General features: G+C 40.7%; 1 protein-coding gene across 1 annotated transcript; it reads right to left on the reverse strand.

The window, feature by feature from the left end:
- Nucleotides 1-5,544: 5,544 nt before the first annotated feature.
- LOC146502395 (uncharacterized) lies at nucleotides 5,545-12,690 on the reverse strand. Its single transcript, XM_085132272.1, has 3 exons — nucleotides 12,164-12,690; nucleotides 8,612-8,656; nucleotides 5,545-8,519 (listed from the first exon to the last, which is right to left on the reverse strand). The coding sequence occupies exons 2-3, from the start codon at nucleotides 8,649-8,651 to the stop codon at nucleotides 7,615-7,617; spliced, it is 945 nt and encodes a 314-aa protein (XP_084988398.1). The 5' UTR covers nucleotides 8,652-8,656; nucleotides 12,164-12,690; the 3' UTR covers nucleotides 5,545-7,614.
- Nucleotides 12,691-14,293: the final 1,603 nt, after the last annotated feature.

A 14,293-nucleotide genomic window follows, 5' to 3' on the forward strand; every position in this document is an offset into this window, starting at 1 on the left:
GGTGAAGTGTGCACAGCAGATCAGCAGTTCAACAGCAGCAGTAGGAGCGACCCAGTTAACTCTATTGTTCTGTGTATGGACTATAAGTAACACACACACAAACACACACAGACAGTTTGACATGTGTGTCAGAGTACTGTGCTTCTCTGACGTTCCTTCAATCCCTTTAAATTTGTTCCCGGTATACAATTCCTGAAATCCAGACGGGTGTTTTTGGAACATGTTTCCCCTCCACCAGTCTAGTTTGATTTCTTTTTTAAATAAGCACATCAGTACACACATTTGTACTGATAGGGATTGTTATTACAGATTCAAAGCTTATTTAAGGAAGTCATTCTGTAACTGTTTAAATCTGAAAACTTGGGAATCTGAAACTTTTTTTTAAGATTTTAATTTTCTTGTACTTGCTGTTGAATATATGGAGGTGCATTATAATTATATATTATATATTATATAATTATAATGCACTGCCCACTGGGGCTTTCAATTGCCTTTGTAGCATGACTGATTTATACATCAGCACCACTGTAGTGGAGCAAAAAACTGCATTTATTACCTTTTAGCATCATCAAAGATTCATTTTGAGAGAAACTTTATTATTTAAAATTTGAATTAGCATTTGTTTCTGTGCATTTAGTTGTAAAGAACATTGACTATTCAAACAAAGACTTTGCTATCAGTCACTATCCATGTGAGAGTATCATTTAAAACTTTTTGGTCCTCTATTATCAAGAGTTTCTTGAGTTTTGTAGGGAAGCCTTCTTTAAGCCCTTTTATGATACTTTGTAAATGTTACATACCTATGTGGTATGTGACTTTTGTTGCCATGATGCCAGGTCTCTCTTGGAAATGAGATTTTTAATCTCAATGAGATTTTTTACCTGGATAAATAAAAGACTAATAATAAAAAATAAAATACTTGAGACTGTTTTTTGCCACGTCAGTGTAAATGGCTGAGCTCTTTTAAGCTTTACCGTGTATTTGTCGACAGTCTCTTTAATCCGGCTCAAGGTCACAGAGATCAGAATTAAGGAGCTCATGACGAGTGGATCAGACAACTTTTACCATGAATGGCAGAGACTAATCCGGTATAATATTGCTGTAAGTTTCCATTGAGCATGGCCATCCTTCCATTGTTTAAGTAAATCTGCCAGAAAGTAACTGCTCAGCCATCTGTGGTGTGAGTGTGTGTTTACATGTACACTTCAGTGTGATATAATGCCATGATGCATTTTTTGTAATCAGTGTTTTAATGTTTCATTTTGCTTTTAAAATCAAGCCTTCAGTTCTTGTTTTTTTCTTTTCTGAGCTGCAGGCAAAGCTAATTGTGTCTAAAACAATCTTGTTTACGTGCAAACTAACAAATCTGACAAATCAGAAAGAAACACTATTTGTACGCAGAGCGTTTGAGCTCTAGAGGGCACCACTGTAGAGCCGGTGTTTGGGCAGATGGAAGATAATCAGCTGTTAAACTACGACTGTGTTATATCTCTAAGTAGTCTTCAGGAACAGTTCTTGGGGCTTCTTGAAGGACATCCAAAGCTCTTCTTTGGATGTTGCTGCCTTTTATTCTGCTCTCTGCCAAGATCCCACACTGCTTCAGTAATGTTGAGGTCCAGACTGTAGAGATGAATGCATGACTGATAGAGTTGCTTTGTGTGTTTTTCTGCATTAGAAGTGTGTTTGAAATAATTGTCATGCTAAAAAAAGAAGACTCCACTACGTTTTACAGTTACTGTTGTACCGCTCTCCTGATCTCTTCCTTACATATTAACGATCATTCAAACCAAGTAGTTAACATCTTTTGTTGATTCTTAGTCAAGTTTATGTGCAGTTTGACCTTGTTGTGGCCTTTTCTCCGTTTCCCTTCCACTCAGATCATTTCTGATGAGACACAGCAAACAGTGGCTCAACTGCAAGATGCATCTCTCAGGTCCTGTCTGGATCTGGACCTCAGATCTGGCTTGTTTTCTATTGCTTAAAGACATGACTTTCAGATACTGTTCATCTGCTATAAATACATTTTTATATACTGCCACTTCTTTTTAAGATGATAGTTCCTTCACATCTTCCCTCATATCGGTAATTTTCATCGATTCAACTAAAGAAATGGGGTCAAATTATGTTTTATTTTATTTTTTTGTGACAGGCTGCTAAGAAGAAAAGTGCCTAAAGATACTATGTAAAGTTCTTTTTAGCAAGTTGTCTTATGTGTAGACATAACACCAGTTCATGCCTTGAGTTAGGTGCCTTATGTTTGAATGGTAGTTTTGTGTAAGTGGCTTAACAATTAAAAGACACTGAAAATGAGTTAAAAACGTATTTCCAAAGACCTGCAGAAAGCCTGAGGCAAAATATCACAATACGGAGGTGGGGGTCGTGGGGGTCGTGGGGGTGTGGCAGACAAAATATGGTCATTGCAGTGGTGCATTGGTACAACTTTTAAACCTGATCAATTTTAAACTCGTGACACATCTTTTCACTTATATAGGCTGTTTTAATCAATTTAATCACTTTGATGTTTTACTTTAAGTCAACAAAAATGAATTATTAGTCTGACAATCAAGCCTTTGATACTTCCCCAGCACTTACTAAAAATAATTACACGCATGTATGGAATGCAGTTCTTTTGCGCACAACCTTGTATTCAGTGTGCAGTGTGGTGTTCATACTTTTACATTACAAAACAAAAATCTAAGTAGTTTTGAAAGCATGTGGAAAATGCAGTTGCTAAAAGTGAACGTTTCATTTTCACTCTGAGAAGTCACTCTCAGTTTAAACCCTCCCCAAACATGCAGTAAATGTAAACACACATATCAGTTACTTTGCCTGTTTCTACCAGTTTTATGAAGGTATGCATGTATAAAGTATCAGCTTTGTTTTAGCAGACACCAACCAGCCAATTCTAACATTTAGTGACTTATTTTTAATTCAATGCTAATCCTTTTGTACTGTTCATAAGGTAAATTGGAATGTAGGATTCTCACATGTAACTTTTAGATAAAAGTCTCCTGTCACAGACGTCCCACATGGTGCAATTTGATCAGACAAGAAATACAAGGGGTTGCTTTGGGCTGCTGAGGTTAAAGTAAGAGGTACACAAAAAATAGGGTTTAAAATAACCATCATTCTCAGATTAATAATTAATTCTATGATAATAAAAGACCCCACAAAAAACAATTGATTGTGGCACAGTCTCCGACTCACACTATGTGGGAGGAAGTAGTTTCTACAATCCAGACTGAATGTTGAACGTGAGACTGGATGGCACCGCTTTGTCTTCTCAGCTCAACTTTCACGTCTGACTTGCAGTGACACATTTCTTTGTTGGCAGTGTTGTGATAACTAATGTTGAAAAGCTGTGCAGTCTACATAAAACTGGATAAAAACAGGGACGCTCAGGGGAGGAATCCCAGTTAAGGAATGGCAGTTAGGCTGCGTTCACACTGCAGGCAAAAGCGCATCAAATCCGACTTTTTTGACCCTATGCGACCCATATCCGATCATGGTGTGACAGTGTGAACGGCACAAATCCGATCTGGGTCACTTTCGTATGTGGTACTGAATCCGATACATATCTGATGTTTCAGAAAGCTGCTGTTTGATGGTCAAGTCGCATTAAATCCGTCTTTTACGTCACTGACTCAAGACAGACGCCAATTATCAGCGCCGGAGAAGACATCGTGAACGCTTCCTGGCCATCCCGTGTAGATGTCAGTGAAACTGTTGGGAAGACAACGTTGGAGAAACGTGAACATTTTATTTGTTCTGTATAATCTGCAGATTCTGACAGAAATCTGCAACTATCCTTTGAAGCTCCGCTCCTCTAAAACAGCAATAAGGATCATTATTAGGTTATTTACATTATTATGTCAATAACAAAATAACTTAAAGCAAAAATTGGGAAACGTAAAGTCTGAAGTCTTTATATTAAGACCATCAGTCAAACAATACTGTTGCTCTGGGTCTAAACAGAGCGCGTTGTGTGTGACGTCTTATTTTGCGCATGCGGCCGCTTTGAGCGTTCACACTAGAGCGCGTTTGCTGTCACATTTTATTTGTAGTGTGAACGAGCAGACAAAAAAATCGGATTTCATCAAAAAATCGGAATTGAACATTAAGACCTGCAGAGTGAACGTAGCCTTAGAGAGGAAAAAGAGAGGAAGAAAATGCAAAGGAGTGAAGGGGATAAAAGAACCGCCCAGATTTAACAAACCACCCAATCAAGCTGCGTCCTTGGAATTGGCTCCCACCCTTATTTTTCACCACCTGAGAGTGAAGAAACACAGCTGTGCTTCAGAGGGCTGAAATAGACAGAAACACTCGGAGAGCACGTGAGAGTTGAAGCGTGGCACGCAAAGAGAAGAAAGGTCTTACAGAAAACTGAAATCTGCTTTCAAATAAAATAAGACACTAAAAAAAAAAAACCTTATAGACCTGAACTCCCAGGAGATCAGTGTAACAACAAAGCGATGAGCTCAGTGTCTCGGGATGAACACAACATAAAGAATAAACCCTGAAAGGAAACTGGATACCAAGATGTGGGGAAAAGGTGATGAAGAAAATGAAAATGGCCTTTTTAAATATTTTTCCTTCCTCTTTTCAAGTTTTACCTGAACAAGGATTCTTTTCTTTTGAGGCTTCTGTGGAACAATGTAAGGTTGTCTTTCCTTCTCTGAGGAGTCGGTGAGCTCCTGTGGAGACTGGCTAATGAGCAAACAGTGAGACATGTCTCTAGAAGATGTCAAAAGCACCACCAGCCTTAGGGCTGAAAGCAGTGCTTCAGATCATTGCAGTGGCCACTGTCTGAACCAAAATCAGGACCAGGGGGTGAACCAGAGTGAAGTCCAGGATGGGATCGTTCTGGACCGTATTGGCTGTCTGTTAGTGGATAAGTTGGATCCCAGTGACTTCACTGGGAGGTTTTCAAACCAGTTGAGGTCCAAAAATATGAGAAGGATCATTAATAGAGGTATGTGGAGGCTGGTAGGGGTGGGGGAAAAATCGATACTGTGTAGTATTGTGATATTTTGTTTGCTAATAATGTATCGATACAGGGACAGCAGAAATCGATGTTTTGTTACAAAAAGGTTTTTGTGCTCTGACTTCAGAGCATGTTGATCCTTTTTTTGAGCAAGAATCCTGACATTCCTTCACTGTCCAAACATGACAGTTTACTTATTGTAATTTAAGACATGTTTTATTTTAATTAAGTTTAAAACTTTTTTATTTAATGTAAAATTATATTTTGTTTTAATTTACTTTCAAATTCTTCAGTTGCTGAAGGGGCTGCATAGTTTTCATAAACTGCATAGTTCAGAATAGCTATAACTGTACCAGATGGTTGATTCAGTTAAGTTGGACTAGACTGTAATACAAACCGTTCAGTTTGTCAACAATCAAACTGAAATGAGAGAAAGACTGAGTGTGAGACTTTGATATTAGAGAAAATGAATATTGATAAAGTTTACCCTTATGTACAGAATCTGAATATCGCAAAATATTTTTAAATATTCCCACCTCTAGAGGCTGGCTCTAAAAACTTTGTTTGTTTTGTTTTCTTTTTCTGAAGAGCACAAATGCGAATGTACACAAGTTGGGTCAACACAGAGAGGAGGCAACGAGATGCATGTTTTGTAATATTCCCAGGACATTTGAATGTGATTGCTTATTTGTCATAACCTGAGGAGTTACGTTTAAGGGTGGAAATGGCAGAAAGGCAGGTCGAACATCCAGCTGAAGAAAACGATCCTCCGCTTGTCAGGTGTGTTTGTTGTGGGTTTTGAAGACCCTGTGAAAACCGATACCCTCTGTGTCTTTAGAAAATACCACAAGGTTACTCCACTGAACAAGAATCCAAAAAAAAACATGTTTTTGCATTTCTGGCCTCAGTATTGTTGTTTTCCCCAAACCCCTTGTTCTCTCTCAGCTTACCTTAACCTCTGTGAATTTTATGTCTAAACACTTCCAACATTTTAGGGAATCTTTACAGGCGTACTTGGTATTAGAGTTGTTTAAATTTGTGGAATCAAGTAATACTGAATGGTATTTGAAGGAAGATTAAAGACGCTTTAGGATAAGAGAAGCAGAATGCTTATTTTGTGCCTCTGATTGAACTTGGAAAAAGATGGCAACATAGGTGCACGGTGAAGAGTGAAAAGGGGGGATTTTGGTGTGAGTTAGTGTCTGTGCAACAAAGCAGCACCTGCACAAACATGCCTTTATTGAGACTTCTCAATAAATAAGCTTGTAGAATGCAAATGCCATAAAATGTAAGATTATAGAAGCCTTTTCTGATGAGATAATGTACATGTGTTAGTCTTTGATGGTACACAAACGCGTTCTTACTAGAGTTATCTGACCCAGCTGTGTCAAGGACGCACTACTGTGTGAGCCCCGAGCCTCAGACATCCGCTCTGTGGTCGTTTGAAGCGATCTATTTATGCATGAGAGCGTGCTTATGTGCTGTGTTATGATGGTTCGGTTGGCATGACAAAAACACATCACATTAACAGATGTCTGACACATGTTGACTTGTTTACTATGGTTTTGGTGATTGAGTCAATTTGATTTATGGAGCTGAAATGATTAATACAATCATAGACGAGTAGACATTTATGCTACAAGTTCATTTCTTGATTGAAACGTAGCATTAAACGTGCACAGCTCCAACGTCTCCATCAGGTCTTGAATGATAAAAAGTCAAACAATGTCTGTAAAGTATGCATATTATACACAAAGACAGACTTAAATGAAGACATTGATCTGACACATGTAAAATGTAGCCAATTGTGTTTATTGTTATCATTTTATTATCATCTCTATCATCAGGAAAGAGACAGGGGAGAGAAAGCCCCAACAATCATATGACCCCCTATGAGCAGCACTTTGGCGACAGTGGGAAGGAAAAACTCCCTTTTAACAGGAAGAAACCTCCAGCAGAACCAGGCTCAGGGAGGGGCGGCCATCTGCTGCGACCGGTTGGGGAGGGGCAAGGAAAACAGGATAAAGACATGCTGTGGAAGAGAGACAGAGGTTAATAACAAGTACGATTCAGTGCAGAGAGGTCTGTTAACACATAGTGGGTGAAGAAGAAACACCCAGTGCATCATGGGAATCCCCCGGCAGCCTAATGCTGGGCATACACTGTGCGCTTTTTGGCCCATTTTGAGCGGATTTTTCAGTCGTGCGTCCCGAGTTTGGCCTTGATCGTGTGTCGTGCATCGTCTACATGGGGTAACGAGAAGCGATTAACGCCTCACGACCAGCTCCCGATCATCAATCGTTTGCTCGTAAGAAAATCAAACCTGTTTGAAATCCTGTCGGCCGTCCTGAGGGTGTCACCGCAGCGTCTCACACTGCCCACGCGCAAACGGAGAAACGAGAGTGAAAAGACGGAGTTGAACGGCGGTGCGGCGTGTGATCTGGACACAAGCGATGGAGGCACAAACTTCTCACCCCTGCGAGTCAATCAGTTTGAGCAGGAGCTGAATAACGCGACTGAAAGAAATCGCACAGTGTATGCCCAGCTTATTGCAGCATGGAAGATTCAGGGTCACCTGAGTAGGCCATCAGCCTACGAAAAGGATACTGAAGAAACCCGTCGAAATAGTGTTAGTCTTCATCACTGCTGCTGGTGGACTCATTTGAACATCTCCGAAATTTGCAAACAGGCAAGTATTCCTCTTCTTCCTCAAAGTCCTCTCGGGAACACTTCCTCGAGCCTCCAGCTTCATGGTTGTCAAGCTCTTCGTGTGCATCTTCAAAAAGTCCATCACTGCTGCTCTCAGAGTGATCGTACACAGCTGAGCTGGTCCCCGAATCAGAGTGTGCAAGCCTGGATTTTTTGCTATTACGCTCTTCTTCGTCTACATCTTCCTCTCTGGACCTTTTCGTGGATCCACCAGGCTGCGGTTCTTCTTCTGTTACCTGCTGATTGATGTCCTCATCGGCAATATTACCAACATGAGGACAGCCCTCGCTATCAGTGTCACAAGCAGAGAAGAAGTCAGAGTCGTCATCAGAAAACTCCTCGCTCCATCTGATTCTTTTGTTTGGTTCCACATCTTCTTCATCCATCTCTCTAGACCGCCTCCTGGAAACACCTGGCTGAGGGTCCTCTTCTGGGACATACTGGTGAACATCCACACAGTCTTCAAATGCCTCATCAGAATCCTCATTTTCAACGCCAACAACAACAACAGCATTATGATCCTCATGCTGTTCATTGTTGTCAGCATTGGCATTATTGTCCCTCACATTCATATTTTGAATGTTGACATTATTGTCATTGGCATTGTGAAGGTAATCATCATGTTGTTCCACTAATACATCTATTAGCTCATCCAGCCTCCAAAAAGTATCATTGAGAAGAAAATAAAGATCGAACAGGAAGCCCCTGAGTCCACCGATAGGTTCGAAAGCTGGTCCATTAGCTGGTCCATTAACTGGTCCATTAACTGGTTCATTAGCTGGTTCCTGATCTCCACTTGCAAACCTTTGTGGGTTAACCTGTCGGCCTGCAAGATCATTTAATCTTTTAATTAGCATTCATAACTATCTGCTGAAAATCTGTTTTTCATCAATTTCAAGACTGAGCACATGTGCTTACCGTTACGGTTATTTTGTGATCCATCTCCTCTTCCACTCATTTTGACTACAAGGAGCACAAAACAACAATGATCAGTAAACCTCAACTCAGAGTGTTCAGAGAATTTGCTTTTTTTGTGATGACTTTAAGCTGCGTCCGAACGTACACGGCTATGTTTGAAAACGCACGTTTTCCTTTTTCGTTTAAAAAAATCCAGTCCACATGTGCAGTTTTGAAAAAATATCTCCTTCCACATGTAAACGCTAAAAACAAAGTGAAACGCTGTCAAGAACACGCCAAATCTTAACCGTGTAGAAATGTTGGCCAATCAGAAGTCTAGAAGCCTGGGTGGGAAAACCTCACAAAACCTTACGTACTTCTGAAAAGTCTTTTTCTGGAAAAGCAGCTAATTTTGTGTTACTTTCACGTGCCTTCATCGTTTCAAATGTTAAAAACTAAAGACAGCATTTTGGCTGGAACAGACTCACAACTTTGGAATGGACAAAATGCATACAGCAAACATAAATGTCATTTTTTAAATTACATTTATTCCAAACCGACGCCAGGATTTGGGTTGTGAGAGCGTCTGTGTTGAATGTAGAAGCCACGTCTGATGCGCACTCTGATGCCTCTGTGTGGCACAGTAACTGTGTGTTTATGTCAGCGTGTAAAAACTGCAGATACTAAGATTAACAGACACAGTATGTTGTCTACATCCGCCATTGTAGAAACTGATCTCATGTAAACACTAACGTGGCCACAGCGTGACGTCAACAGCGGCGCACGCTTTTGACATTGCCTGAGTAAATGTCCGATTTCCTCGTCCACACCTAAACACAAAAACGTCGTTTTCAAAAATCTCCACCCTGGCAGGAGTTTTTAAAAATCTCACCTTTCAGTGACTCTGCTGTTTAGGTGTGGACGAAGCTGCGCTTTCAAAAACAGCCGTGTACATGATGCCAACAGGCTGAACAAACTGATTAGAAAGGCTGGTTCTGTCCTGGGTGTCAGACTTGAGAACCTGGAGGAGGTGTCTGAGAGGAGAATGCTAAAAAAGCTTGTTTCTATCATGGACAACCCCTCCCACACCATGCACGCCCCCATGATGGACCATCGGAGCAAACGCAGCAGAAGACTCATCGCCCTGAAATGCAGAACTGACCGCCACAGTAAATCCTTTGTGCCGGTGGCAATAAGACTGTATAACTCTTCCTCACTCTGTAGGTGATTTTCCTGAGACGATTCCCAATGTTATTCTGTTCCCTTCCAGACCGTGCAATATTACCCAACAGTACCTTATTGAATATTTGTTTCATCCCCCATCATACGCTGCTACTCCCTTTATTCTATTGCACAATACTATGTCACTTTCTAGAATCGCCTGCACTGATAGTTAAGTTATTTATTCACCAGGATATAGTTATATATATTACTTCGTTAGAGTTATCCAATACTATGTCCTCTTCTACTGTATATTACTGTACACTACTATTCTTATTGTATATATTGTATATCTTATATCTTATTCATCTGTTCCTCTGACTCTCCTGCTGCTTTGAGCATGACAAAAGAATTTCCCTCGGGATAAATAAAGTTATTCTTATTCTTACATGTGGACGCAGCCTCAGTTTCTTAGAAATTCGAATAGTTTGTTTGAGAACAAAACTTAAGTATTCTCTATTTTCCTAAATGAACAAAATAATCTCAGAAATAATCGTGTTAAAAAGAGCTTCTGTCACTCAGATATGATTAAGAACATTTTCTCATTTATGTGTAATTTGTCAAATATTACATCAGCTGACAAATAGTTAAGTCTTCATTTGTTTTCCTGAATAATAGATCCACATCATCCTCTCTATGATGGAAAATATAGTCTAGTCTTGCACAATGTAAAGTACATACAGTGGGGCAAAAAAGTATTTAGTCAGCCACCGATTGTGCAAGTTCCCCCACTTAAAATGATGACAGAGGTCAGTAATTCAACTGTGAAAGACAGAATGTGAAAAAAAAAATCCATGAATTCACATGGTAGGATTTGTAAAGAATTTATTCGTAAATCAGGGTGGAAAATAAGTATTTGGTCAATAACAAAAATACAACTCAATACTTTGTAACATAACCTTTGTTGGCAATAACAGAGGTCAAACGTTTACTATAGGTCTTTACCAGGTTTGCACACACAGTAGCTGGTATTTTGGCCCATTCCTCCATGCAGATCTTCTCAAGAGCAGTGATGTTTTGGGGCTGTCGCCGAGCAACACGGACTTTCAACTCCCGCCACAGATTTTCTATGGGGTTGAGGTCTGGAGACTGGCTAGGCCACTCCAGGACTTTCAAATGCTTCTTACGGAGCCACTCCTTTGTTGCCCGGGCGGTGTGTTTTGGATCATTGTCATGTTGGAAGACCCAGCCTCGTTTCATCTTCAAAGTTCTCACTGATGGAAGGAGGTTTTGGCTCAAAATCTCACGATACTTGGCCCCATTCATTCTGTCCTTAACACGGATCAGTCGTCCTGTCCCCTTGGCAGAAAAACAGCCCCATAGCATGATGTTTCCACCCCCATGCTTCACAGTAGGTATGGTGTTCTTGGGATGCAACTCAGTATTCTTCTTCCTCCAAACACGACGAGTTGAGTTTATACCAAAAAGTTCTACTTTGGTTTCATCTGACCACATGACATTCTCCCAATCCTCTGCTGTATCATCCATGTGCTCTCTGGCAAACTTCAGACGGGCCTGGACATGCACTTGGCTTCAGCAGCGGAACACGTCTGGCACTGCGGGATTTGATTCCCTGCCGTTGTAGTGTGTTACTGATGGTGACCTTTGTTACTTTGGTCCCAGCTCTCTGCAGGTCATTCACCAGGTCCCCCCGTGTGGTTCTGGGATCTTTGCTCACCGTTCTCATGATCATTTTGACCCCACGGGATGAGATCTTGCGTGGAGCCCCAGATCGAGGGAGATTATCAGTGGTCTTGTATGTCTTCCATTTTCTGATGATTGCTCCCACAGTTGATTTTTTCACACCAAGCTGCTTGCCTATTGTAGATTCACTCTTCCCAGTCTGGTGCAGGTCTACAATTCTTTTCCTGGTGTCCTTCGAAAGCTCTTTGGTCTTGGCCATGGCGGAGTTTGGAGTCTGACTGGTTGAGGCTGTGGACAGGTGTCTTTTATACAGATGATGAGGTCAAACAGGTGCCATTCATACAGGTAACGAGTGGGGGACAGAAAAGCTTCTTACAGAAGACGTTACAGGTCTGTGAGAGCCAGGGATTTTCCTTGTTTGAGGTGACCAAATACTTATTTTCCACCCTGATTTACGAATAAATTCTTTACAAATCCTACCATGTGAATTCATGGATTTTTTTTTCACATTCTGTCTCTCACAGTTGAAGTGTACCTCTGGTGCAAATTACTGACCTCTGTCATCATTTTAAGTGGGGGAACTTGCACAATCGGTGGCTGACTAAATACTTTTTTGCCCCACTGTAAATACTGTCCTGGCAGGCAGGAAAATCAGGCTTTATATTTAAGTAAATGATCTTGAGTTTATAAACTGAAATTTGAGCTTACTTTAGTTCTTGGTAAATTACAGAGCAGTTAATCCTCAGGGAAACGTCGAAATGTCACTAAATAGTGGTCTGCTTTCATACGGCTGCAGTGTCTCTTCAGTTTTGTGTTCATATGCTGATGTTTTCATTCAAAACATGCTTAAATGCTGTGATGTCACTTTAGCAGCAAAGACTGTGGAATATGCAGAGATTCTTTTTACATCAAGTTGTTTGCTCAGAGTTTGATATCTTTTAAATGGAGACAAAAAAAAAAACAGACAGAAGTGAATCTAAAAGACTAAAGCGGTCAATGTGTTATTATTTTTATTTATTCTAATAGTTCCTGTAAAGTTCTACTCTAAGAGATTCATCTTGGCCTTCATGCAGGATTAAAGCTCAATATAAAACATTTCTTTATGGTTGTTAGGCAAAGTTATCAGACATATATCCACTAATATGGTCTCATTCTTGCTCTGCTCCCTAATTTTTCCCTGGAGGCATCGCTATGGCAACAAAACAACATGTTCCAAACAACAACAACCGAGCTGTTTCCAGGGGTCTGTTTCAGAAAGCGGGTTTAGAAAACTCAGAGTTAAAAATGATACTCAGGGTTGAGTAACCCCGAACTGTCCATCTCGGAATATTCGGTTTCAGAAAGGCTGATAACAATTAGTTCAATCAACGCGGAGTTGCTTTAACCCCAAGTTAAGCACGCGCACGAGGATACATAAAGCCCTGATTAGTGGAGCACAGATTAAGCGAGTCACCATGGAGACGGAGGGAAAGAAGACACGGTCAATGTATTTTACAGCGCTTGAGGCCGAAATTCTGATGGCAGCATATGCCGATAACATGCAAATTTTGCGGAAAAAAAGTAACACAGCCTCAGCTGCAAAAGAAAGGGAGCATGCATGGCAAAACATAGCCGACAGAGTCAATGCATGAGTGTTAATTTAAACATTGATCTAGGGATTTCCACCCATTTAACACGTTATTTTATTATATTTTATTTTATTTTTTATTTTATACATTTCATTTTGTGATGTGATGTGAGCGCAGGTGCAACCCAACAGGCCCCAAACGTTCCTGGCAGCAAGTAAAAATGAAATATAAAAATATAGTCCAAACAGGTAAGGTGTAATTGTATTATGAGCCATAGTGCTTGGTCTGTTTGTCCTATGTAAATCAATTGCAGTTAGAGGCTACATTAATTTTCTTTCTGTAAGCACTTATTGAAATTATCTGAGCACATTACAAGTACATATTTGCTTACTCTGTATGCTCAAATGTGACCCGTTATAGCCAACAGAAAAAAAGCGGAGGCCCGAAAAACAGGTGGGGGTCCTCCACCACCACCACTCACAGAGGCTGAGCAGTTGGCCCTCAGCCAAAACAGTGGGCGCCCTGTGGCTGAAGGCATCTCTGCGGGGACATCCTCTGAGTCAATAACCCCGCAAGACACAAGTGCCTACATAAGAGGTAAATTCAAAATAATACATGATGTGCATACATCCTTTCTCACAGTCACCTTTGCAGTGCTACTCAATCATTTGATAAACTCTTTACCATAATGAATTATTTTGTAGTGAAGTTATTCTCCTACTGATTTTGCCTTTCCTCAGTCTTGGTTGTCTTTGAGAGCATAATGACAATGAAGTGTAAGGTGATTGGTATATGTTTGTTAATTGCCATTTGGTCCCTTGTAAGTTATAAGTGACCTGTATAAACCTCATATTCTATCAGTTGATGGTGATGGTGTACTGCATCTGGTGCAGCCTCCTGTTGAGCCAGACCAACATGCAGTTGTGAGTACTCTTAATACTCCACAGATTATATGAGTTTACAGTAGAACAGCAATGTTGTTAATTTCTTTACTACAGGAAAATAATGAAGAAACATTGACAGCTATTACAGAGGAGGAAGCAACAGAGACACTTCATGAGGTTTACATCTTCCATCCATCCATCCATCTTCATCCGCTTTATCCGGGGCCGGGTCGTGGGGGCAGCAGCCTAAGCAAAGAGGCCCAGACCTCCCTCTCCCCAGCCACCTCCTCCAGCTCGTCCGGGGGGACACCAAGGCGTTCCCAGGCCAGCTGAGAGATATAATCTCTCCAGCATGTCCTGGGTCTGCCCCGGGGCCTCCTCCCGGT

This window comes from Neolamprologus multifasciatus, chromosome 15 (genome assembly GCF_963576455.1).
Source record: "Neolamprologus multifasciatus chromosome 15, fNeoMul1.2, whole genome shotgun sequence".
In the NCBI taxonomy this organism is placed as follows: Eukaryota; Metazoa; Chordata; class Actinopteri; order Cichliformes; family Cichlidae; genus Neolamprologus; species Neolamprologus multifasciatus.

Coding starts and splice junctions, on each gene's coding strand:
- LOC146502395 (XM_085132272.1), bottom strand. CDS start 8,651: ATGAGTGGAAGAGGAGATGGATCACAAAATAACCGTAACG. Junction 8,520..8,611: donor ATCACAAAATAACCGTAACG/GTAAGCACATGT, acceptor ATGATCTTGCAG/GCCGACAGGTTAACCCACAA.